The 24,177-nt window shown below is 44.1% G+C and overlaps 2 protein-coding genes across 2 annotated transcripts in view; both read right to left on the bottom strand.

The window, feature by feature from the left end:
• Positions 1-4,805: 4,805 nt before the first annotated feature.
• LOC130551699 (myeloid zinc finger 1-like) lies at positions 4,806-6,309 on the bottom strand. Its single transcript, XM_057329555.1, has 2 exons — positions 6,299-6,309; positions 4,806-6,125 (listed from the first exon to the last, which is right to left on the bottom strand). Exon 2 carries the CDS (start codon positions 5,843-5,845, stop codon positions 4,820-4,822), a length of 1,026 nt encoding a protein of 341 aa, XP_057185538.1. The 5' UTR covers positions 5,846-6,125; positions 6,299-6,309; the 3' UTR covers positions 4,806-4,819.
• A 14,550-nt stretch (positions 6,310-20,859) lies between these two features.
• Positions 20,860-24,177, bottom strand: part of LOC130551698 (asc-type amino acid transporter 1-like) — a 16,624-nt gene continuing 13,306 nt past the window's right edge. The window contains exons 6-7 of the mRNA XM_057329554.1: positions 21,919-22,096; positions 20,860-21,056 (exon numbers count right to left, since the gene is read on the bottom strand). Of these exons, the coding sequence (XP_057185537.1) occupies positions 20,932-21,056; positions 21,919-22,096 (303 nt within the window). The 3' untranslated portion in view covers positions 20,860-20,931. The remainder of the gene's footprint in view (positions 21,057-21,918; positions 22,097-24,177) is intronic.

Raw genomic sequence — 24,177 nt, 5'->3', positions numbered from 1 at the left:
AGAGCTCGAAAGTAAATCTCCTTTCAAGAACAATTGGAGAATCTGTGGGGAATTACTATTTGGTTGAGTTAATAGTGGGAAAATAAGAGAATAAACTATAAAGTGATTGTGATGAAAAGGAGATAGAGAAAATAATAATAAAAGCAATAACTATTTAAAAAGCTAAGGTTTTTTGTAATAAAAAGTCATGGCAGCCACGCTTGTTGAAATATTGGGATTAAAATATCCCTTGTGTAAAGACGCTCTCTAAAAAATGGCAGAAGAGAACAAAAACATGATCACGAACTGGCCAAAATAAGGTTCCGTTGATGTGGCTTTGTGTGGAGAAATAGAAATATTGGGGGGTAAAAAATCACAAAATTTAAGATATGGGTAAAAACCATAAAAATAAAACAGAAAAAAAGAGAAAAAGAACAAGTGTTATCATTGTTTAAGAAAGAAGGACAAATTTTTCTTAAACAGGCAAGAAAAATAATCCAAGAAGAAACACAAAAGGAAAGTGTATGTGTGTGTCAGAGGGTGTGTGTGCAGACCCCACTCCTTATGTGACCTTTGAAGGTCAAATTTCCAATACTCACAGGAATTGTAAAAGTTTCTGGAGTTAAGAGATGAAAGACAGATGGGGCCATGCAAGACCAAAAAGCAGACAGTAAGGATAGAATAGGAAATAAAAGTAAAAGCAAAAGTTATTAGGGCCAGAGTTAAATAGGAAAATTAAGGAGAAAGTTTGTGGATAAGACATGAATAATTAAGAAAAAGCAGACCACTAGCAGGCAGAGAGACAGAGGGAGGAAGGGAAAAAGAGCCATCGTTTGATGAAGGAAGGAAGGTGTCACAGGATATAGATCATTTTAAACCACTGACTGAGAAACTTTTATTTTGAAGTAAAGATACAGTACAAAGAGACCGTGTGTGTACTGGGCCACATTGGACCTTGAGAGGCTAATGGTTACTCGCCTCCCTGACATGCATGAAGAGGCTGGGAATTGGATTAAGGTGGTTGTGGCAAGGGGGGCGTGGTTCGGCACGGTCTGCACAGAGAGAGAGAGGCGGGAGAAGAACGGTGAGTAAGCAGATCAAGCGCATATTAAAAACACCTGCTTCTCATTGTAGTAATTGGTGAGGAGACGGTTAAAAGCCGGTCAACCGGAGACAGGAGAATGAGAGAGACCGGCTGGGAACCGTGAGAGAAAGCTGCTGAGACGTTGCGTCCAGGACTGGAATATTGCAAGTGCTTACTGAAGAAGTGTTGAGTGTCATTTTTGTTGAGGTGCAGCAGCACCATTAAAGATTTGTTATTTAATAAACTCCTACCTCGGTTTTCCCAGCCACGCCGACCCTGACTCCTTTCTTCCGGAATTACTGAACCTCGTTACATTGGTGTAACAAGAATAACACAGAGTAGGAAGGAAGAGGCTGGAATCAGGGATCACTACTGCTGGCCAGAAGCCTTTTATTTCCACAGCACACACACACAAAGTCACACTGGCGTCTCTCACGCCAATCTTATCTGTTCGCTTCCCAAAGGTCAGCTTAATCCTTCTCCGGCTCACTTCCGGGTTCTCGTCCGTTCTCCTCGCGTGTTCACCAGCAGTAGTCCCGATCTCTCCCCTCTCTCGACTCTCCATCAGTGGCTTCTATCTCTCCCCACGCCACTTGCTGGAACGAGACACAGGTGTACGTGATTTTCGCCTGCCACACTCAATCACCGCTCGTCTCCTCACTCTCTCTCCCGCTGCAGACTTCGCTGAACCACGCCCCTTCTGCCACATACCCCCACCGCCCGACTCAGGCCGGGGAGCCATCCGGCCTGCAGCCTCCCCCCCCTCCTGGAGAGGAAGTCAGCCACAGCCATCTGTGCCCCTGTGGATCACCTTGAATTTGAAAGGTTGAAGGGCTAGATACCACCGGGTGATCCGGGCGTTGGTATCCTTCATGCGGTGGAGCCACTGGAGAGGAGCGTGGTCCGAACAGAGGGTGAATTCTCGCCCCAAGAGGTAATATCTGAGGGTGAGGACGGCCCACCTGATGGCCAAACACTCCTTCTCAATGGTGCTGTACCTCGCTTCCCTCTTGGAGAGCTTGCGGCTGAGGTACAGCACCGGCCGTTCCTCACCCTCCACCTCCTGGGACAGGACTGCACCCAGCCCCCTGTCCGACGCGTCGGTCTGCAGAGAAAAAGGAAGAGAAAAGTTAGGAGAATGTAGGAGCGGCCCGCCGCACAGAGCAGCCTTCACTTGGTTAAAGGCCTGCTGGCACCGCTCCGTCCACTGGACCGGGTCTGGTGCCTCCCTTTTAGTGAGGTCAGTCAGCGGGTTGGTGAGCTCCGAATATTTAGGTACAAACCTCCTATAATATCCCGCCAACCCCAGGAACTGTCTCACCTCCTTTTTGGTCTTGGGCCTCGGGCAGGCTGCAATCGCTGCTGTCTTATTAATTTGGGGACGCACCTGCCCGTGTCCCAAGTGGAAGCCCAGATACCTGACCTCCACCCGCCCAATTGCGCACTTCTTTGGATTCGCCGTGAGCCCGGCCTCCCTCAGCGACCTCAGGACCGCCCACAGATGCAGCATATGCCGCTGCCAATCGTTGCTGTGTATGATAATATCATCCAGATAGGCAGCGGCGTATGTCGCATGGGGCCGGAGGACCCGATCCATGAGCCGCTGGAAGGTGGCCGGAGCCCCGAACAAACCGAACGGAAGTGTCACGAATTGGTGCAAACCAAACGGCGTGGTGAAGGCTGTCTTTTCTTTGGATACTGGTGTTAGGGGGATCTGCCAGTACCCTTTTGTCAAATCCAGTGTCGAATAAAAATGAGCAGCACCGAGCCGGTCCAACAATTCGTCGACTCGCGGCATCGGGTAAGCATCGAATTTCGATACGGTGTTAACTTTACGATAGTCCACACAGAACCTAACCGAGCCGTCCGTTTTTGGCACCAAAACTATCGGGCTCGCCCAGTCACTGGTGGACTCTTCTATTACTCCCAAGTCTAACATAGCCTCTAATTCTGCCTGAACCACCTTTTTTTTGTGTTCAGGTAACCGGTAGGGTCTACTACGCACCACTACCCCAGCCTCGGTTTCGATATGGTGCTGTATGAGGTTCGTCCGGCCCGGAAGGGAAGAGAACACGTCGGCAAACTCCGCCTGCAGGCGGGCCAGGTCAGTGAGTTGCGAGGGTGAGAGGTGGTCTCCCCCTGGGGCCAGGGCAATGGATTGTGGTTTTACATTTGCCTCCGGCCCGAGATCCTCCTCCGCGGACACCACCGTCGCCATCATCACTGCCTCCACCTCGCTCCATTTTTTTAGGAGATTGAGGTGGTAGATTTGACGTGCCCCTCCCCTATCTGATCGGATAACCTCATAATCGAGATCGCCAACTCGCCGTGTGACCTCGAACGGTCCTTGCCACTTTGCAAGTAATTTGGAGGAAGACGTTGGGAGCAACACAAGCACTTTCTCTCCCGGTGTGAATTTTCTCAGGCTAGAACCCCGGTTATACAGACGGCTCTGTTTGTCCTGGGCCTGTAGCAAATTCTCCAGAGATAGCCGCCCCAGTGTCTGAAGTTTTGCTCTCAGGTCCAAGACATACTGAATTTCGTTTTTGCTCGATGAAGGTCCGTCCTCCCAAGTCTCCTTCAGGACATCGAGAACCCCTCGGGGTTGACGCCCATACAGAAGCTCGAAAGGGGAAAACCCTGTGGAGGCTTGGGGGACCTCCCGTACTGCAAATAAGAGGGGTTCTAACCACTTATCCCAATTCTTGGCGTCCTCGTGTACGAATTTACGAATCATAGTCTTCAACGTGCGATTAAATCGTTCCACGAGCCCGTCCGTTTGTGGGTGAAAGACGCTGGTGCGAATCGATTTAATGCCTAATAACTCGTAAAGTTCGCGTATCGTACGTGACATGAACGCCGTGCCTTGATCCGTGAGGATCTCACGGGGGATCCCCACCCGGGAGATGATACGAAACAGTGCCTCCGCCACACTCTTGGCAGAAATGTTACGGAGCGGCACTGCCTCGGGGTACCGTGTTGCATAGTCCACCAGGACCAATGCAAAACGGTAGCCTCGTGCAGATCGCTCTAATGGCCCGATGAGGTCCATACCAATTCTATCGAAGGGGACCTGCATCAACGGAAGAGGGCGCAAGGGCGCTTTTGGGGTGGCCGGTGGGTTCACCAACTGACATTCGCGGCAAGACGCGCACCACCTGCGCACGTTGTCGTGAATGCCCGGCCAAAAGAATCGGGCCATAAGACGATTTAGTGTATTGCCCTGCCCTAAATGACCTGCCATAGGGTTACTATGAGCCGCCTGGAAAGGCATTTCCCGACGGCTCTTTGGAATCAATAGCTGGGTTATATACTCTTTTGTCTGAGTGTCTTGGGTCACTCGATATAACCGATTATTCCTGATAGCAAAATACGGATAGGAGGGAGGACGTGCAGGCTGAACCGTCTGCCCGTCAATGGATGCGACCTGCTCAAACGCCCGTTTCAGCGTCGCATCCTGGGCCTGCTCCAGGGGGAAATCATCCCGATCCGAGAGGAGTAACCTCTCGATCTCGCGCGTCTCCCCCGAGTCAGGTGCCGACGGACCCGGTTCCACACTGCCCGCGTGCACGCACCCTCGCCTACCGGGCTTCTTCTTTACCCAAGAGACATCCGCACAAAGTAGTCCCAACAATTTCGGAAAAGCCGGCCAATTCGTCCCCAGAATTAGCGGATGTCTGAGGTGGGGATTAACCGCCACCTCCACACTATGCTTTTTCCCCCTAAATTTAATAGGCAGCCTCAACAGAGGGTACTTTACCACATCCCCGTGCACACACCGCACCTGAACCTCGCTGCACTTACCCCCTGTCGCGAGCCGAACCAGATTTTGGTGGATGGAGGTCTGGTTACAACCTGAATCCACCAACGCCTGGTATGTACCCCCCCAATACTCACGGGTATCTGGTACAGTCCAGCCGGACCAGGGGCAGCCCGCGGCGTGTCAGGGACCCGGATCAAAGTCCCCACCTCCATCACTGGACACCGATCGATGAAGTGATCCGGATCCCCGCAACGCCAACAGGCCGGCCTAGACCTTCCCGCCGCCCTGGCGGCAGTGGGTGTGACAGACGGCTGGCGTGGGGAGACCGATACAGTCGGGGCGGTATCTGTGGCCTCCACGGCGGAAGGACGCGTAGACATAGCGCTCCCCCCCTCCATCAGTCCCGATCCATACCCTCCTCGACCCCGAGGAGGGCCTCTTCCTAGGAAAGGCAGCCGGGTCCGAGGCGCGGGTACCGGCCGGTTCGTTGGTGGTGGTAGGGTGCGAGGTGCGGAGAGAGACACCGCGGGGAGAGACTCCCCGATTCCAGGGCACGCGACCAGGTGATCCTCCGCCAACTGGATGGCTGAGTCCAGCGACGCCGGCCGGTGGCACTGGACCCACCCCGCCGTCTTCCGGGGCAGGCAGGTGATGAATTGTTCCAGTACCACCTTGTCGATGATGTCCCCGACGCCGCTTCCCTCAGCCACCAGCCATTTCCGGCAGGAGTCCCGGAGCTGCTGAGCTAGCAGGTAGGGCCGACCGGCTTCTGCCAACCCCAGCGACCGGAAGCGCTGGCGGTGTTGCTCTGGGCTCCGGCCGACCCGCTGCAGGATCGCCTTCTTCAGCTCCGCATACACTAGGAGGCTCTCTGGGGGAAGTTGTTGGGCCGCCACTTGCGCCTCCCCAGAGAGAAGGGGTATCAACCGGAGGGCCCACTGGTCCCTTGGCCATTCGCTCGACTCGGCGGTCCGCTCGTAGAGTTCCAGGAACGCCTCAGGATCGTCGTGTGGGCCCATCTTCTGCAGTATCAGATGGATCGGTGGGGCTGGTCCGCTGGTACCCCCCCTTGAGCCCCCCGGTGCATCCAGCTCCGGAACGCCTCGCGGTCCTCCTGTTGAGCCCGCAGGATCGCCTGGAACCGGCTGTCCTGGTCCTCCCGCAGCTGTAACAGGGCCCGGTGTTGTTCCTGGTGGAGGACCGCGAGGGACGTAATCACCTCCGCAAACGGCGAGGTCGGCGGATTCATCCCACCGGCCGCGGCACTCCTGCTTCCTTCCATCCCGGGTTTCGGCACCACTGTAACAAGAATAACACAGAGTAGGAAGGAAGAGGCTGGAATCAGGGATCACTACTGCTGGCCAGAAGCCTTTTATTTCCACAGCACACACACACAAAGTCACACTGGCGTCTCTCATGCCAATCTTATCTGTTCGCTTCCCAAAGGTCAGCTTAATCCTTCTCCGGCTCACTTCCGGGTTCTCGTCCGTTCTCCTCGCCTGTTCACCAGCAGTAGTCCCGATCTCTCCCCTCTCTCGACTCTCCATCAGTGGCTTTTATCTCTCCCCACGCCACTTGCTGGAACGAGACACAGGTGTACGTGATTTTCGCCTGCCACACTCAATCACCGCTCTTCTCCTCACTCTCTCTCCCGCTGCAGACTTCGCTGAACCACGCCCCTTCTGCCACAATTGGTATTAGCAAAACAAGGGAAAACTTTAACATCGGAACTTGACAGAGATGTGGACTCTCATTACATGAATGGGACTATTTTGATGCACATGAGGTAAGCACTGCATGCTGAATTTCAAGCCATAGTGGACCCTAAGGACACAAAAAGAAAAAAAGGGGGAACAGCTTTGAGAAAGAGAAAACCCAAAGACACACGCCCAGAGACATTAAAACAGAGACTTAAACTCCATGGCACATCTGAGAGGAGTTTTTGGCACCATGTGATTCAAGGCTCAATAAGAAAATGGACTGAACAATGAGATATTGGACAGCCTGAACGGAAAAGACTGCCCCCACCAGTCCATGAAACAGCCGCCTGAGGGTGAAAGGGAGAGGTGATAGTAGACTTTTGAGGTCCAGGTCAAAGCCCAATAAAACCATTACAGAAAAAAAAAGGATATGTGGAAAGCCCAGTGTAAATATATATATAAAAAATAAACAGGTTTGTGACCAACCTTTCCTTATATCAAATCAGACTCCTATTAATCTGTTAGAAAGAGATGTATTGTGTAAATTGGGTCTTCAAATTTGGCGTCCTACAGAAGTATATATAGACATAAACATGAAAGAAACTCAAATGATGATCACTGTGCGAAAAGCAAATGTATACAGGATAAGACAGATAGAGAAAGATGTAAGGCAGGCAGTTGATAAATGGGGTAAATTCACTGAAACTCAGCACAGTTACCGAAATCAGAATTCCAATGTACAATGATAGAGGACCCCCTGAGAAATTCAAATCATACTAGGTAAACAAGGAAATAACTGAGAATTAATTTATAAACAAATGGTTCAGCGTAGCAAATTCTGTACCACATACAGTATATCCTTAATTGTAGGGAAAAATTGGGAAACAACAGATCTAGAACTGATGATGAAAAAAGCTGCACAAAGCCAATGGTAGCCAACAGTAAACCCATTAATTTTCATTCTGCTGACAAGAACTACATTAACATTTTGTGTGGAACTTTATTGTTAGGAACTCTCCAGGAAGTAATGATAAACCAAAAGAAGCAAATATATAAATGGTTATTGGTAATGAGAAATTGTGACTAGTTAGTCATAAGGGGAAGTGATGAGGGCATGATTGTGTTAGGCAAGGAAAGGCAAAGTCTGGAGATATTGCAGAGATGAAAGAATGCAGTGCGAATTATACACTATTAAAGGGCTTGTAAAAACAGGAGTACTAATTGAAATAAATAATTATTGTAACACTCAATTTTCCCTGTATTTAAAGCGAAAATCAAGGCCAAGCTCAATAAGATATGTGAAAATACTAAACTCTTTACCTCTTGCACTAATAAGATATCGCATGCAAACTAACAGAAACACGCATTTAACACCACATGAAATGCTTACAGGTCGACATATGCCAGTGCCATGCAGCAGAGGCCCATACAAAGGACTCCCATTAGAACAATTACAAATGGAATTGAGATCATATATGAGAAAACTAACTGCAATCTATAAGCTTTGTTTGTGCAGGAGAAGAGAAAGGAGACTTTTGAGGAGACGTGTGAGGAGACTGAGACCACATGTCCAATTGTCCCAGGGGATCACATGTACTTAGGGTATCCAGGAGGAAGTGAAACGAATCCAGGAGAGAGGGAGCTTCAAAGTAGTGACAGCTACTCCAACGGCCATCCAAGTAAAAGGAAGCAACACCTGGCATCATTTAACCAGGCACAAAAGTTCCCAAAGAAAAAAACAAGAACAGGAGAAAACCAACTTGGAATAGATGGATAAGAATATCAAAAGGCAAAGCAATGAGGTGCTAAGTGTGGCACAACGAACCGAACAAAACAAGGAGAACATGCTTGATCATCATATATTTGCTGCAAGTTCAAGCTACAGTCAACACCACCGCTGCCCATAACACAGACTCTCAGCCACACCATCACTCCACCTCCCTTAATTAATATGGAGGAAAATAGCATTACGTATGAACAAAAAACTGAACTGAACATTTTGTGGAAAACGGCACAAAGTAATCCATAGTATGAATGGCAATATTTGCAAACGACATGACAAAATTAAAAGAATTACAAATATAATTGGCAACTAATGCTGTAAGGGATGAAAAAATATGGCATTGGTTTAATTTAAAGATAGGATCATGGGGAGCATGGTTAGCCAAATTATGAATACTTTTGGGAGTGACAATTGGCATTGGAAGATTATTATTTTGCTGTGCATTACCTTTATTAAAATCCCTAATTATCAAAGCCACTGTTAAACAAATGGAAATGTTAAGGTATCATGATGATGAGAAAATGAATCTGACTCAACAAGAATGTTATCAAGATTTGCTTTACAACACAGTATTGAATTTGCAAGGGCTAGATGAAATTTCAAATACCTCTAATGAATTAATGAGTGCTTAAAACATGTATTAGTAACATAATTTTCATATTATGCATATTTTATTTAGTTTAAAAAGCATTTTTTATTTATCTTCATTTTGTTTAATAGTCATTCTTACTCTTATTTCTGTTTCTCATTTTGTTTATTTTGTTTTACTTTTATTTAATTGTTATTAGGGATGGGCATTTCTGATCATATGAGTACTGGACAGGTTTGAAAAACGAGTACTCGATTAATTGGGGGCGGGGCATTAGAGGGGGCGGGGCGTGTCCCCCATACCATGGTGACAATGAAAATATTTTAATTACAACACTGATACGAAAATGTATGTTCATAAAACTATAAGATTGAGTAAATAATTAAATCGACACAGTGAATTTTTAATAATCTAACAATCAATGTTTTTGAAAACAAAGTAAACATTTAAAAGAAATATCAGCGTGAGATGAAACGTCATCTCTGCCCTGTCACATTTCTGTCTGTCAGTGTCTGACGGTAAAGTCTCTTATGCTCGTCTGACAAGTGTGTCTGATAGTAGTGGTCTCACCTGACATTTTGTCTGCAAATATACTGGTGCGGAGCAGGGTGAGCGTTTTTAATCCATTCAATTTCTTATGAACTTCAGCGCACGTTCACGTGGCGCTCGCGGAGAAGAGGAATACTCGCTTTGCTCCGCGAGCGCAACGCGAGCTCAGCTTCCATGGGAATGGATTGAAAACGCGCGAATACAACAAACAGAAATTCTGTGCACACTGGATGCAGCGCAAAGAGACGCAACAAACGTCCAGTTTCTTTTTGCTTTCGCCATGTTGCATCGCGCCGCTCGCGTGCGGTGTAACGTTAGACAGAGTGTAAGATGATAACGGATCAAACTTGTAGTAGATTTGTATGTTTTGTATGCTGCTTGGCGCCGTACATTTTTCACTAGACTGTATTTTCGTCAGGTTTATCAAAGTGAAACCAAGCATCGCTGTGCGCTTTCAATATGCCCTTCTGTGCTCCGGACTTGACTCTGGACCGCAAACTCTCGCAACGCAACAATCAAATTTCTGGGCACAACCCGAAATGCCAGCATAACCAATCAGAAAGAAAGAAAATCATTAAAAACTGTATTTAAACCCCCAATCGATCATCGTTTTCACTATCGATCGTCGCTGTCGCGTTCGAGTACTCGAGTAATCGAGTACTCGTGCCCATCCCTAATTGTTATGTACTATATATTCTACATAACTGTGACAACCACAGGCAAGAGCAGAACCAATTGCACGCACATGCTTAGAACAAGTTTATTTTTCTTAACTGTAATCTTTTGTTGTTATCAGGATCTTTTACTTTCTCCTAGTCAATGGTGGAAAAAGAGGTTTGGTTCTGATACACTTCAGAGAAATGTTACATAAATGGTTATTGGTAATGAGAAATTGTGACTAGTTAGTCATTAGATGGTTAATCAAGAAAACCGAGTTATGAAGCAATTCTCTGAATAAAACCAGTCAAATGAGATGTAACCGTCTCAAAGGGGGAAATGTTGAAGATTTTATTTGACCAAAGTATAACGGAATCATTTACCCATTTTTACTATTAGAAGTTTATCTCTACATAAGGTCTGGTCTTTGTTAGTTCATCTCTAGTCATAAATACCAGAGTCCTTTGTTAGTTCATCCCTAGTCGTAAATACCAGAGTCCTTGTTATTAACCCCCCTCACCAGCTAGGAATGCTGAGGTCAGACATCTGTTTCAAATTATAATAGTAACCCCCGATAATTTAGGTGTGTGTGCGTGGGCGTAAGGACAGTATAAAGGTTTTCCCCCAACCAGAGTTGAGCAGTTGTTCTGCAGGCAACTCGGCTTTGTATCTTTGATATTAAAGTCTTCCTTTGGCAATGGAACTCACAGCTTTGAGAGTGATTCTTCACAGCAAAAATAATCACAACATCACCCACAAAAGAGGGTCTACAGCAACATCTAGACACCCTGCACACTTTCGAAAAACTCCAAACAACGTCTGCAGAGCAGAATTAGGACTATATCCTCTAATAATTAAAATACAAAAAAGAGCTATAAAATTCTACACTCACACAGCAAAATCGTCAGTGTTAAAAAAGGTCAAATTAACTTGTTAGGGCCAGATCTCGAACTGGAGTCTCCGGTGGGTAAATCCGTTACACTCTCAACCGAGCCACAGGTAAAGTAGTTTGAATCCGGATTGTGAGGCAGACACGACAGTGCTTGAATAAGTATTTAATAAAAAAAACTCCAAAAAGGTAGTCCACAAACTCAGGTAATCCACGAAAGGTAACTCCACAAAGGGTAAATCCAAAAATTTGGCCACAAAATCAGGTAATCCACAAAAGGTAACTCCACAAACGGTAAATCCAAAAAGGTAGTCCACAAAATCCGGTAATCCTCAAAAAAAGGTAACTCCACAAAGAGGTAGTCCGTGAATCGGTAGATGAGCAAAAATCACAGGGCCACAAACGGGCTGTAACGTGTAATCTTAGTGCGAGTTACTGAGGATCACTGGAGGTATAAATACGCTCACAGAAACGAGGCACAGGCGCAAACAATAATAAAGTCCAGAGATCTAATAAAGTCCGATGGGGACCTCTAGTGGCCAGGAGCCGGCCAATTGATGATGACAACTCTCACAGTGTATATATAATCCACACTTCGATAGTGTGGATTATATATACACTGTGAGTGTTAAAGAGGTCATTTTCCGCGGCTAAAACGAATATTATTGTTTGCTTTAGATGTATTACAATGTGTATACACGATTTAAGGTTAAAAAACGCTGTATTTTCCATATACCGTGCATGTTTGTACCTCATTTTAGCCCCGCCTCTCTGAAACGTGAGGATATTTTACAAAGCTCTTCGCTCTGAAAAGCGAGGTGTGCTATGATTGGCCAGTTCACTACTGCGTAGTGATTGGTGGAATTGTGTGACGGAAATGTGACGCCTCTTACCATATTCGGAACATCAGATTTCAAAGCTAATGACAGGTGATAAAATGGCATCACACTTCCCTATCAATTCGAGCCCGAATCTGATCCGGAGAATGAAAATCATGCCGATGCATTAACTTTGCTAGCGCGACTCGAGCAGGATGTTAAGGATTGTTAAGTTTTTATTAAAAAACTACTTTAAATAGTTTAAAACCATAGCTAACTGTTTTACCTTTTATATACGACGTTATAAAGATTTGGCGTCAGTGTAATGAAATCATAACGAATTATAACACAATTTAAAAACATACTTTTATTATTTTACCTTTTATGTGTAGGTGCAAATGTGAAAACTGTAATAAAATTCCCACTGAGGTTGAAAATGACATGGCTGCTCCAGCGGCGGTACAATGAGATTTACAAGACCGCCCACATTACTTGCGTGTAGATTTGGGTGGTTTTAGTCAAATCACTCCACGAGCTGACGTCAAGTTGTGGGGGTGTGGTTACACGAGGCGTTTCAGGCAGGTCTGGGTGAGCATTCGCTTCTAGATAAAATACATCTTTTGTTCCAACGCTTAAATTTTTGCAATTTCACGTGTCTAATACATGCATGGGAAACTTATAACACACAAAAGACAAAGAAAAACACGTACTTCCGGCGAATGACTCAGGTGCACAGCAAAATCGCCAGTGTTATAAAAGGACAAATTAAAGGAGTCATTCGTGTCCAAACTATACACACATCACAGAAACATTCTTCCCACAGTTTACAAACTTCCATAAAGACTTTAACCAGTTTCAACAAAAGGAAAAGATTTCATACATACTGGGAGAAAACTCAATAAGCTCAAACCTGGCTGCAAGATATGTCAAGTCCTGCCACGACAAAAGAACAACCAGCACAACACAACAAAACACTGACACAACACACACAAACTGACACTATATGACATGATCCTGTCACCCTCACTGAGAACTTTCACCAATACTTTGCTCTTTTTCTCTTTATATTGATATGTACAGTATAGATAGATACTTATATACTTTTATTTTATTTTTATCTTAACCTGTATTTGTGCAGAATGTTTATATTTACTGTAATTTTCCTGTGCTTTGGCAATGTAAAATTTGTTTTATCATGCCAATAGAGCTTCTTTGAATCTTGAATCTATAATAAGAGCCGTCTGAGCGACATAAAGCCCTGGTCAGATTGGAGTTTGAGCATGCAAATATTTGTCGTAGGCAGCTGCGAATATGGGTGGGGAGCACGATAGTGCAAGAATGCAGGAGGGTCACCCCCTGAGGAGTGAAAGGTCTCGCCGTGACGAATCCATCTGGTCGCATGTCTTCACGTGATGCGAATTCGCAGGTCAGAGTTCACCAAACTTGAACCTTGGAACGCAGAACTTTGCAGCAGAAGCGTTTCCGGTCTGTCGCGTTCGCATGCGTATGAATGGAAGTCAATGGAGCAAAGAGACAGGTGTGGCCGCGCCTTAACTCAGAATCCTCGACTGAACGAGTACTGCCGCTTGAGCTGTGAGTGCGTCCCCTGACGCAATGTCTCGTTCCCGTTTCTAGAAAGGTTCACTATGACATTGGGTCAGAAGCTGACACTATGGGGGATTGTATAGAATAGCTCCGCGTGAGCAACGAAAGTGGCTCGGCCTAAGCAGAGCAGACAGAGAAGCATCATGACGATACAGTGAAGCACATGATACACAATCTTAACTATAGACCACACATATTACCGTGCTGACTAGGGCAACAAATAAGTAAAATACCAGTCTAACATGCATGGTATAATATAAAACCAAACATGCCCAACGAGTGAAGGTTTCCCCAGCGATAAGGCAGCATATAATAGAGTAATATCACTCACAGTCGCCTGTAAATCCCCTATGCGCTTGGCTGAAGCCAGGGCTACATGAAACTTGCCACCAACAGCGGCTCAAACGGAGGGAGCATCAGCACTCTGAGGACCAAAGCCAAGTCCCAGGTTGGCACGGTGGTGGGGCTTAAGCCGCCTCGCTCCCCTCAAAAATCTCACCACCAAGTCGTGCCTGCCCACTGAGCGTCCTTCTATTCTCGCATGAAAAGCTGAAATAGCAGCCACGTATACCTTTAATATGGACGACATGCCACCAACATCTAAACGGTACTGTAAAAACGTCAGAATGTCAGACACGGGACAGTTCACCAGGTCGCGTTCATTCTCTTCACACCATTGAGCAAACACTGCCCATTTTAGGGAGTACAGGCGCCTGATAGGAGCTTGCGACTGCGTGAGTGTATCCATTACACGTTGCGGCAGTACCACTGATGCTACCGGTTCCCGGAAACCCTTCACGCGTGCAGTTTCCACTGTTCGGGGTTGGGGTGCCATATCGTGCCTTTCGCGTGAGAGAGCAGGTCAGCGACAAGGGTTAACGTCTCCCTCTCCTCTCTGATTTTGCCCAACACCAGTGGCAAAATCTTTATCGGGGGAAAAGAGTATTTGTTGGCACTCGGCCATGGCAGCTATAACGCATCTCCTCCTAGGGGAGAGCACGTCAGCAAGAAGAACCTCCGCCTTCCAGAACCGTTTCCAGATCAGCTCCACTGACAGATGATTCACTCTCCTTGAGGAACTCCGTTCCTTGACAGCATGTCCGCACCACAATTCAGTCTCCCAGGGTCATGAGCTGCCCATAACGAGAGCAGATGGCAATCCTCCGCCAGCCTGAACAGAGGTCTGGAACGCACGGCCCCCTGGCGATTTATATACGAAACCATCGTAGTGTTGTCCGTAATATGTATAAGAACTCCACTGCTTATTATAGCGGAGGTGGCTCTGCCTCCCAGCGCCGTCTTGAGTGTCATTGGCCCAGTACAGTTTGGAATGCACTGGCGTTGTGCAATAAGGCTTTAGGAGGTAGTGATTGGAGGATACCCCCGTACCGTCAGGTTCTGACGCAATGTCGAATGAACTGTTCTCGACAGAGAACCACAAGTTTGTAAACAATAAACCAATGTATTAGCATAATAGGAAATTAAACAATAAAAAATAAATTGATGTCTAGGGGAAAAACAAAACGTAAGCGTGGGAATTTGGTATAAAAAATTGGAAAAAGGTAAACTCGTGAGAGAGAAAGAGCCTTGACTCAATGAAAGTCTTTTATCCCTGGCCACCTCTCGTAGCAACTCAGCGCAATTAATGGGCTATATGCACGCGTGACTTCCATGTTTCATAGGAAGAACCCTAGGCAGTTTTCGGTTGGAGAGACTTACAGCAGAGAGATGATGGTTAATGGTTAGAGAGTCGGACTCATGACCAGAAGGTTGCCGGTTCGATTCCCAGGGCCGGCGGGTAACAACTGAGGTGCCCTTGAGCAAGACACTTTACCCCTACTTGCTCCCCGGGCGCTGCAGTGATAGCTGCCCACTGCTCCGGGTGTATGTGTGTTCACTACTCTCTGGATGGGTTAAATGCAGAGGTCACATTTCGTTGCCTTGTACTTGTACATGTGCAATGACAATAAATTGAATCTAAATCTAAATGGCACCGAACAGTAATGGCAACCTTTGTATGTCCAACACAATGCTCTACCAACTAGCAACTGGAACACTAACCTGTCCAATTTTATACCACTTCGGTATAATACCACTTCGGTGTGCTGATTTTGTTGTTATTTAAAATGTGGGATTTTCAACCAAGGAAATTGGACAGGTTAGTGTTTAAAGTTAAAAACTTTAAATAAATGTGTGTCCCTTAGATGAACGCCCACCCGTAACTCTAATGTAATCCCTCTGACAACGCCCCCTCGTTGCCATGTCCTGTGGTCTGATGAGACCAAGATAAACTTACCTTCCGTTTGAGGATGCCCCACAGATGCTCAATTTCATATTTCACATACAGTTTCTCACAGAAGTGAGTACACCCCTCACATTTTTGTAAATATTTTATTATATCTTTTCATGTGACAACACTGAAATGAAACAAAGTAGTGAGGGTACAGCTTGTATAACTGTCACGGACTTGAGGAGAAGAACCCAATTGCAGGCAGCGTTGGACAACAGACTTTAATAATAAAATATAAAACACAAAACAAAGGCCCACGAGGGGGTAAAACAATAATGACAAAGGAAATAATCAAGTAGACAACAAGAACACAGACTAACTAGATGAATACAAACACTAGACAAATAACTACGCTTACTGGACTTGACTTACTTGACTAACGAACACAGGCAAAACAATACTCTCTGTATCAGAGACATGTCAAAACGAACACTAGCACACCACACACAATGACCGAACACAGGACAATGAAACATGAGGGTATATAAAGGGAACACAAACGAGGGATAACGACACAGGGCAGGTGTGGGTAATCAAACACTCAGGGAAAGGTAACAAGGAAACGAGAGGGGCGGGGCCAATGACGAGACACTGGAGAGAACGTATATTATTGTCAAAAGGACAATAATATGTTTCTCTCCACACATAACCAAAGGCTTTGTCATGACTCTGCTACAGGACCAAGAAAAACATGACTAAATGAAGCAGAGCCATGACATATAACAGTGTAAATTTGCTGTCTCCTCAAAATAACTGAACACAAAGCCGTTAATGTCTAAACCGCTGGCAACAAAAGTGAGTAAACCCCTAAGTGAAAATGTCCAAATTGGGCGCAAAGTGTCAATATTTTGTGTGGCCACCATTATTTTCCAGCACTGCCTTAACCCTCTTGGGCATGGAGTTCACCAGAGCTTCACAGGTTACCACTGGAGTCCTCTTCCACTCCTCCATGATGACATCACAGAGCTGGTGGATGTTAGAGACCTTGCACTCCTCCACCTTCCGTCTGAGGATGCCCCACAGATGCTCAATAGGGTTTAGGCTTGGAGACATGCTTGGCCAGTCCATCTCCTTTACCCTCAGCTTCTTTTGGGGTCATTATCATGTTGGAATACTGCCCTGCGGCCCAGTCTCCGAAGAGAGGGGATCATGCTCTGCTTCAGTATGTCATAGTAGATGTTGGCATTCATGGTTCCCTCAATGAACTGTAGCTCCCCAGTGCCTGCAGCACTCATGCATCCCCCGGCCATGACACTCCCACCACCATGCTTGACTGTAGGCAAGACACACTTGTCTTTGTACTCCTCACCTGGTTGCCGCCACACACACTTGACACCATCTGAACCAAATAAGTTTATCTTGACTTGAAGTTGTCTCATCAGACCACAGGACATGGTTCCAGTAATCCATGTCCTTAGTCTGCTTGTCTTCAGCAAACTGTTTGCGGGCTTTCTTGTGCATCATCTTTAGAAGAGGCTTCCTTCTGGGACGACAGCCATGCAGACCAATTTGATGCAGTGTGTGGCATATGGTCGGAGCACTGACAGGCTGACCCCCCCTTCAACCTCTGCAGCAATGCTGGCAGCACTCATACGTCTATTTCCGAAAGACAACCTCTGGATATAACGCTGAGCACATGCACTCAGCTTCTTTGGTTGACCATGGCGAGGCCTGTTCTGAGGGGAACCTGTCCTGTTAAACCGCTGTGTCACGGTATGTGCAGAACCCAGACGCAGACAGTTAAAGGTTTAACAGAAAAGTACTTTATTAATAAAACAAAAACCCACGAGGGGGCAAACAAGAAAATAAACAAAGAACCAAAGGTAGCATAAAACAGCAAAACAAACACTTCCTGCAAGGGGGCAAAACAAAAACTAAAAACTAACACAAACAAGGCTTACTTTCAGGGACTGGGCAGGAACTAGACAGACAAGGTCATTGGGGAAGATATCAAACAAACCAGCACTGGACAGCAAACACAATAGGGGGACTAACAAAGGATAATTAACAAGGGACAGGTGTCTGGAATGAAACACTGATGGGAAGCTAAACGAGGAAACGAGGACCAAACGAGGGTCAAAGACGAGACCAGAGAGAGCGCATGTTATGTCAGAACCAACAATAACATGTCTCTCTCCACACAAAACATGAGGCTCTGTCATGATGCTGCCACCAGACCAAGAAAGACATGACATGATGAGGCAGAATCATGACACGTTGTATGGACTTGGCCACCGTGCTGCAGCTCAGTTTCAGGGTCTTGGCAATCTTCTTATAGCCTAGGCCATCTTTATGTAGAGCAACAATTCTTTTTTTCAGATCCTCAGATTGTTCTTTGATACACATTTAACACACCTGCTCCCCATTCACACTCGAGACCTTGTAACACTAAAGAATCACATGACACCGGGGAGGGAAAATGACTAATTTGGCCCAATTTGGACATTTTCACTTAGGGGTGAACTCACTTTTGTTGCCAGCGGTTTAGACATTAATGGCTGTGTGTTGAGTTATTTTGAGAGGACAGCAAATTTACACTGTTATACAAGTTGTACACTCACTACTTTACATTGTAGCAATGTTTCATTTCAGTGTTGTCACATGAAAAGATATAATAAAATATTTACAAAAATGTGAGGGGTGTACTCACTTCTGTGAGACACTGTAATTCTCAGGAAGTAGCATGCAATTTGAGGTAAATCATTTACAAGAAGCAGAGTAAGTATCACTCTTTTATCTGCTTTTCTTCAACTTTTCAGTTCAGTGATGTGGTACATGTCCTCTCTGTTATGCTTATTTATAGAGGAAAGAACAATTTTGCAATCTTGAGAAATATTGTTGATAAACATGCTAAAGTTTAGCATAAAATAACTCTTGTTATTGTCCAACCTGATACATGGGTCCACCCAGTTTCTCATGTGTCCATCCTGCTCACCTTGTAGTTTTTATATTAATTAAATAAAATCAACATATATTATGTTTTTCTGGTTACTTGCAGGGAATAAATTGGCAAAATGAAGTCACTGAAAATTTGACTTTTTAAAGTCCCTTTTTATAGTACAGTACATGAAATGCATTAAAATTACAATGTTACATATGGCTTTTTTAGATGATACTTGTTTAGTAATACTTTGTTGAAATACAGTTACAGGGTAAAGTGAGGGAAACTTTAAAAACTTTAGCCCTTACAAAATGTAAATATTACATTATCTATTAATTCTAAATGCTTAAAAAGAGATGAGAATATCTTGCAACAGGGGGTACATTTGGCCTGGTAAAAATGACTACACCATCAGTCATCATGAGCTGGACCGGTATATTTTTCTTATAGGCCTACAAGTAGTTTAATAAGCCCTCATTCAACTGAAACGATAAAATCATTACAATTTTAGCATTTTTTATGGTGTTACTACTCTGAAATGTCACCGAATAGTAGGAATGGCCCTTTGTGATTCTCAGGGAACTGATTAAATGTAAACCTTGAATGACCTGTATGTTACATTGGATAGTGGTGTCTGCCGAATGCTTGAATGTAAATGTAGAAAACACCTTTACAAAGAAGACAAAACTCCCTAAGAAGTGAAACTGAATAAAGAAGTCATCGCAAAATCATGAACTCATGAGCATTCTGCCATCATATACTCACCCTTATATTAGCCCAAACCTTTATGACTTTATTGCTTCTGTGGGAAACAAAAACAAAAAGAATGGAGAATGTCTTTCCTAGTGGCTGTCAAAAAAAAAATGTATCAACACTCGTACAACTGACGCATACACTCCAAGTCTCTTAAGTCATATCACATCTACTTTGTACTAAAAATCTTGCCTTAAAACTCTTGATAGCCTTGGTCACCTCCATTGCATAGGAAAACAGCTTGGAGAACCTGCTAAACGACTCATTTTATAGGAAAACCCACCAGGAAGGAAGGAAAGTCATATGCATTCTTAAAGACACAGTAACAGTATATTATAAATTATGACTGATTTATTTTTAAGTCAACTATTCCTTTAAATCTATATTATTCAGAGATTGCACGTGGTGTATTTTGTCTTTTTCCATATAATTTTCATTGGTCCTCAGAAACTTACTTCTCATATGATATGTTATTTCTCATATCCATACCCAGCTCTTTAACTTAAAATAAAAAAAATAAATGATCCTAACTCACTTGTCATCCCCATTTTGGGCAATGCATTTAGGAACCTCTTAATCTGTAAGAATATAAAAGAAGAATTTATGGATGTATAACAGCAGTATAATACCTCGATGTAACATTAAGCTGCAGACCAAAATTGTGAATAGTGAAAAGATTGTTAAAACATTTCACAAGTATTTAAATTTGTGAGGTATGGTACTTAAATTGTTAAGCTGTTGACAAGACCTCATAGGTAAAGTATTATACAAAGGAGCTATTGTACATGTATCAACACACTGTCACGGTCCTGCCTTCTTGTTCATGAATTTCTAGGCGTGTGGAAGGATCAGGACAGAGCCCTTAGGTTCTATGTGAGAAGGCCATGAGTTGTTTACGTTTTTACATCTCATGTTCTTTCTCGTGTCTTGTCATTGGCCCCGCTCCTCTCATTTCCTGTATTGCTTCCCTGCCGTGCCTTATGTTTCTCACCTGCCCCTCATTATCTTCCTTTGTTTGTCTCCCTTTAAAATGCCCTCATGTTTCATTGTCCTGTTCTCGATCGTTGTGCTTGTTCCTGTCTGTGCCAGTGTCCTTTTGCTGTCTAAAGTCCCAAGTCAAGTCAAGTCAAGTCAAGTTTGTGTAAGTCTGTTAGTTAGCGTTTGTATAGTGTTGTTCTTTTACCCTGTCTTAGTTTATATTTGTCCTGTCAGCGTTAGTATCTAGTTTTGTTGGTTTGCCCCATCGTGGGTGTTTTGTTTTGTGTTTTTTGTTAAAGAATAAAAATCTTTGGTGTTAACCCCTTCACTCCTGCCTGCATTTGGGTTCCTTCCACGCTATCCGTGACACACACACATGTAAAAAATTGAATGTTCTGGTCCTAAAGGAACCTATAAAAATGAAGCCATGTAAAGATAAAATCCACAATAACTGAAACTGCACTAGGCCTACATAAACCTTCATAAATAGCCACTCGTGCAAACATGATTCACACTGAAATAACTGAGTCTGTATTCATTTGAATTCATTTTTTACTATACGGCTACAATGCCATATTAAGTGAATATACAGGCAAATTAAAATAACACAATTTCAAAAAGGTCCTGAAGCCTTGCTTGTGGCAGAAGTTTTATCAGTCCATTCTGGTATGACTTCAATGGGATCGAATTGTGGAAAAACAACGAAAAATACTCTTTGACCCAGGTAAGTAGCCCATTCTGTAACAGAAATTACATGTGTGATGATTTAGTTTGATAAACTGAATAAAAAAATATTTAAATTAAATAAAACTATAAATTACAATATAATACATTTTTACAATACGTTTTTTAATGATATATTAAAAACGATAATTTCATTTTGCCCATGTATGGACATTTACTGCAGTGCTTGCAAGTCTCCATTTAAATACAGTATATAATGTTCGTAAATAATGTAGCTTAAATTGTGCTGTCTATTTTTAACAAGATTCAAATTTGGCACACTTGTGTCCTATGCTGCAATCCGTAATCTTTCCTCTCTATTGCCATCTTTGTTTGAAACAAAATTGCAGATTACTTTAAAATCTTTACATGGTTTGAAATCAAATGATGTCAGACTGGCATTTAGTTCACTAGGCGCAGATTTTCAAAGTAGATTTTTTGTTTGTTTGTTTTTAACCAAAAAGTTACAGATTGCAGCTTTAAGCAATTAGGGTGGTTTGGCTAAACAGGTTAGAAAGGCTAAACATGTTGTCAGGGGCTCTAGTGGCCCTTGTTTTCAAGTCTCACTGTATTTACTCAGGGCCCTCGTGTCTTTGGCAGTCTTGAGTTGCGAGGGTTTGGGTCCCCTGAAATACTGGCCCCACTGACCCGGTCCATAATCCTGCCTAATGCATGACGTACAGTATGTATGTATGTAGATTGGTCTTGTTTTCTTGCAATTATGTGCACACAGTTTTTTTTTTGTACATTTATTATCTATAGCCACCTTTACATTTTCAAAACAAATACCAAATTTAAAACTACCCAAATGCCACTTGCAAGTACTGGCATTTGAATCTAGTTTGAATATGTTCACTGTAAATATATAATCACTTACCAATGAAGTCATATATGCATTTTGGTTTGTCTTTCCAGTAAACCCCCAGGAAATAGACAGGGACTCCAGTAAGCATAATGACCAGCCCGACTCCACACACCAACGGCTCCGAGTGTAGACTAAAGCCCAGCAACAGAGCCCAGAAGAGCAGGTAACACAGTGGAACTAGCACACTCACCTGAAACAGAGAAACTTTACTGATCCCATATTAATGCTTTCCTGAAAGAAGGTATTTCATCTGTGACGGTGCGGAAATTCCGGACCTTCCTTTCTTAAATTCCTTCCAATCTGTGTTGTAATGGAAACTGGAAGTGGATGGGCGTGTCTAACCGCATATAAAGCAAGAACCCACGAGGCAGAGAAAATAAAATAATTATATAAAAGAGTGTCACTGGTAGAGTCATGATGGTCTGAGTGCACAGAAGCAGTAACGAGTGCAGGAGTGTCGTAAAGGTGCAGTGTGAGAAGAAAAAATGCAATGCGCTGTTAAGCAGACTAACTCACCAAAGCTGTTCACCGTGTCTTCGAGCACCCAAGTGCAGTGTGAGATGAATCACGCCTGGCGCTGGTAAGCGGCCTAAACTCACCAATGCTGTAGTCTGTCTCTCCGTCAAGCAGCATGTTACTAAACACGCCTGTGCCGACTAAAGACTGTTACCAAACGTTCCTGTGCCTACACGCAAATGCTACCAGAAGTGCCGTGCTGGAAGCCAAGTTTTACCAAACGGGCCACATGCTGGAAAGTGGATTGATTTACATAAAGCCCTTCACTGTGTTTCGGAGACCGAGTGCCTGGGGCCGGGAAAACGGAGCTGCCTACCTCTAAACGCAAGTGGTGAGCAGACAAAGCGACATAAACCTACCCTTCAAAGCAGATGAATCACTACCCACTCATACCCAGGGTTTTCCTCCCTGCCATATGCCCGCCATTACTCCCTATTCCCTTATATTTTTGTTTGGTTGGTTTGTTTGAACCTTACATTTATGTTCTGGCCGAATATGTTGGAAATGAGTTCATGTTATGAAGTAATTACGTTTTGATGACAAGTGTTTGATTATGCTCAACATTATTATTGTAAACATTTTTTTTGAATGCTAGATAAAGAATGGTTAAATTTACGATCTTTGTCCTGTTTTTCTTCATATGTAACAGGGGTTTTTTACTCCTACTGTGAGTTATCTTGGGTTTAATCTTGTCTGGCGCCCGAACTAAACTTTAATTACTTTCAGAAGTGACATGTACCGAACGTGAACCTGAAAGTTAAAACAAATAGGGCCTCTACTCTGCACCCGAACAGGGACATGAACATGAACATTAACAATTGATCACCTGAACATTAACAATTGATCACATGAATATTAATTTTTTAACCGGGTCATGGACATTAATTTGAACTTGAATCTGAATTCTTACATGCTCATTTTCTGAAGCTACTGGTTAAAATGTCTGTGAATTTATGCATCTTGAAACCTGAAAGTGTTCTCATGTCAACTTAAACATTGAAATTGAGAATGAATTTTGTGTGGGGAAACTTGTCTGATGTTGAGCTTTTGTACTGTATGGTGTAAATTGTTCGAATTGCTGAAAGGTACCATTTATTGTGGCTGTTCATACTTTTGGTTTATTTTGTCCTTTCTCACCCTGTCATGATCTCATGGCGGAAGAACCCAAATGCAGGCAGGCGTGAAGGGGTTAACAAAACAAGACTTTAATAATTCAAAACAAAAAACCCACAATGGGGAAAAACGGACACGGAAACAAAACAAGGATACAAATAAAAGACTTCCCACGATGGGGCAAAACTAGAAAAATAACAAAACAAACTCACGACACAACATCCAGGGGCAGGGAAAGGAAAACCAAAAAAAGCAAACAAGACAAGGTAACTAACTAGGCACAGCAAACGACGAGGTACACTTCACAAGCACATACACAACGCACGTAATCCAAGAGCACAAGACAAAGAAACATGAGGGCATTAAATAGGGAAGACAAACGAAGGATAACGACAAGGGGCAGGTGAGGGTAATCAAACACGGCCGGAAAACAATACAGTAAATGAGAGGGGCGGGGCCAATGACGAGACACTGGAGAGAACGCATATTATTGTCAAAAGGACAATAATATGTTTCTCTCCACACATAACCAAAGACTTTGTCATGGCTCTGCCTCAGGACCAGGAAATCCAAGACTAGGTGAGGCAGATCCATGACAGAAGCCCCCCTTTTAATGAGCACCTCCAGGTGCTCACCAAGGGG

This window comes from Triplophysa rosa, linkage group LG3, assembly GCF_024868665.1.
Source record: "Triplophysa rosa linkage group LG3, Trosa_1v2, whole genome shotgun sequence".
Taxonomy (NCBI): Eukaryota; Metazoa; Chordata; class Actinopteri; order Cypriniformes; family Nemacheilidae; genus Triplophysa; species Triplophysa rosa.
Note: the sequence above shows the minus strand (reverse complement) of the source record. Positions and strands in the feature narration are given on the sequence as shown.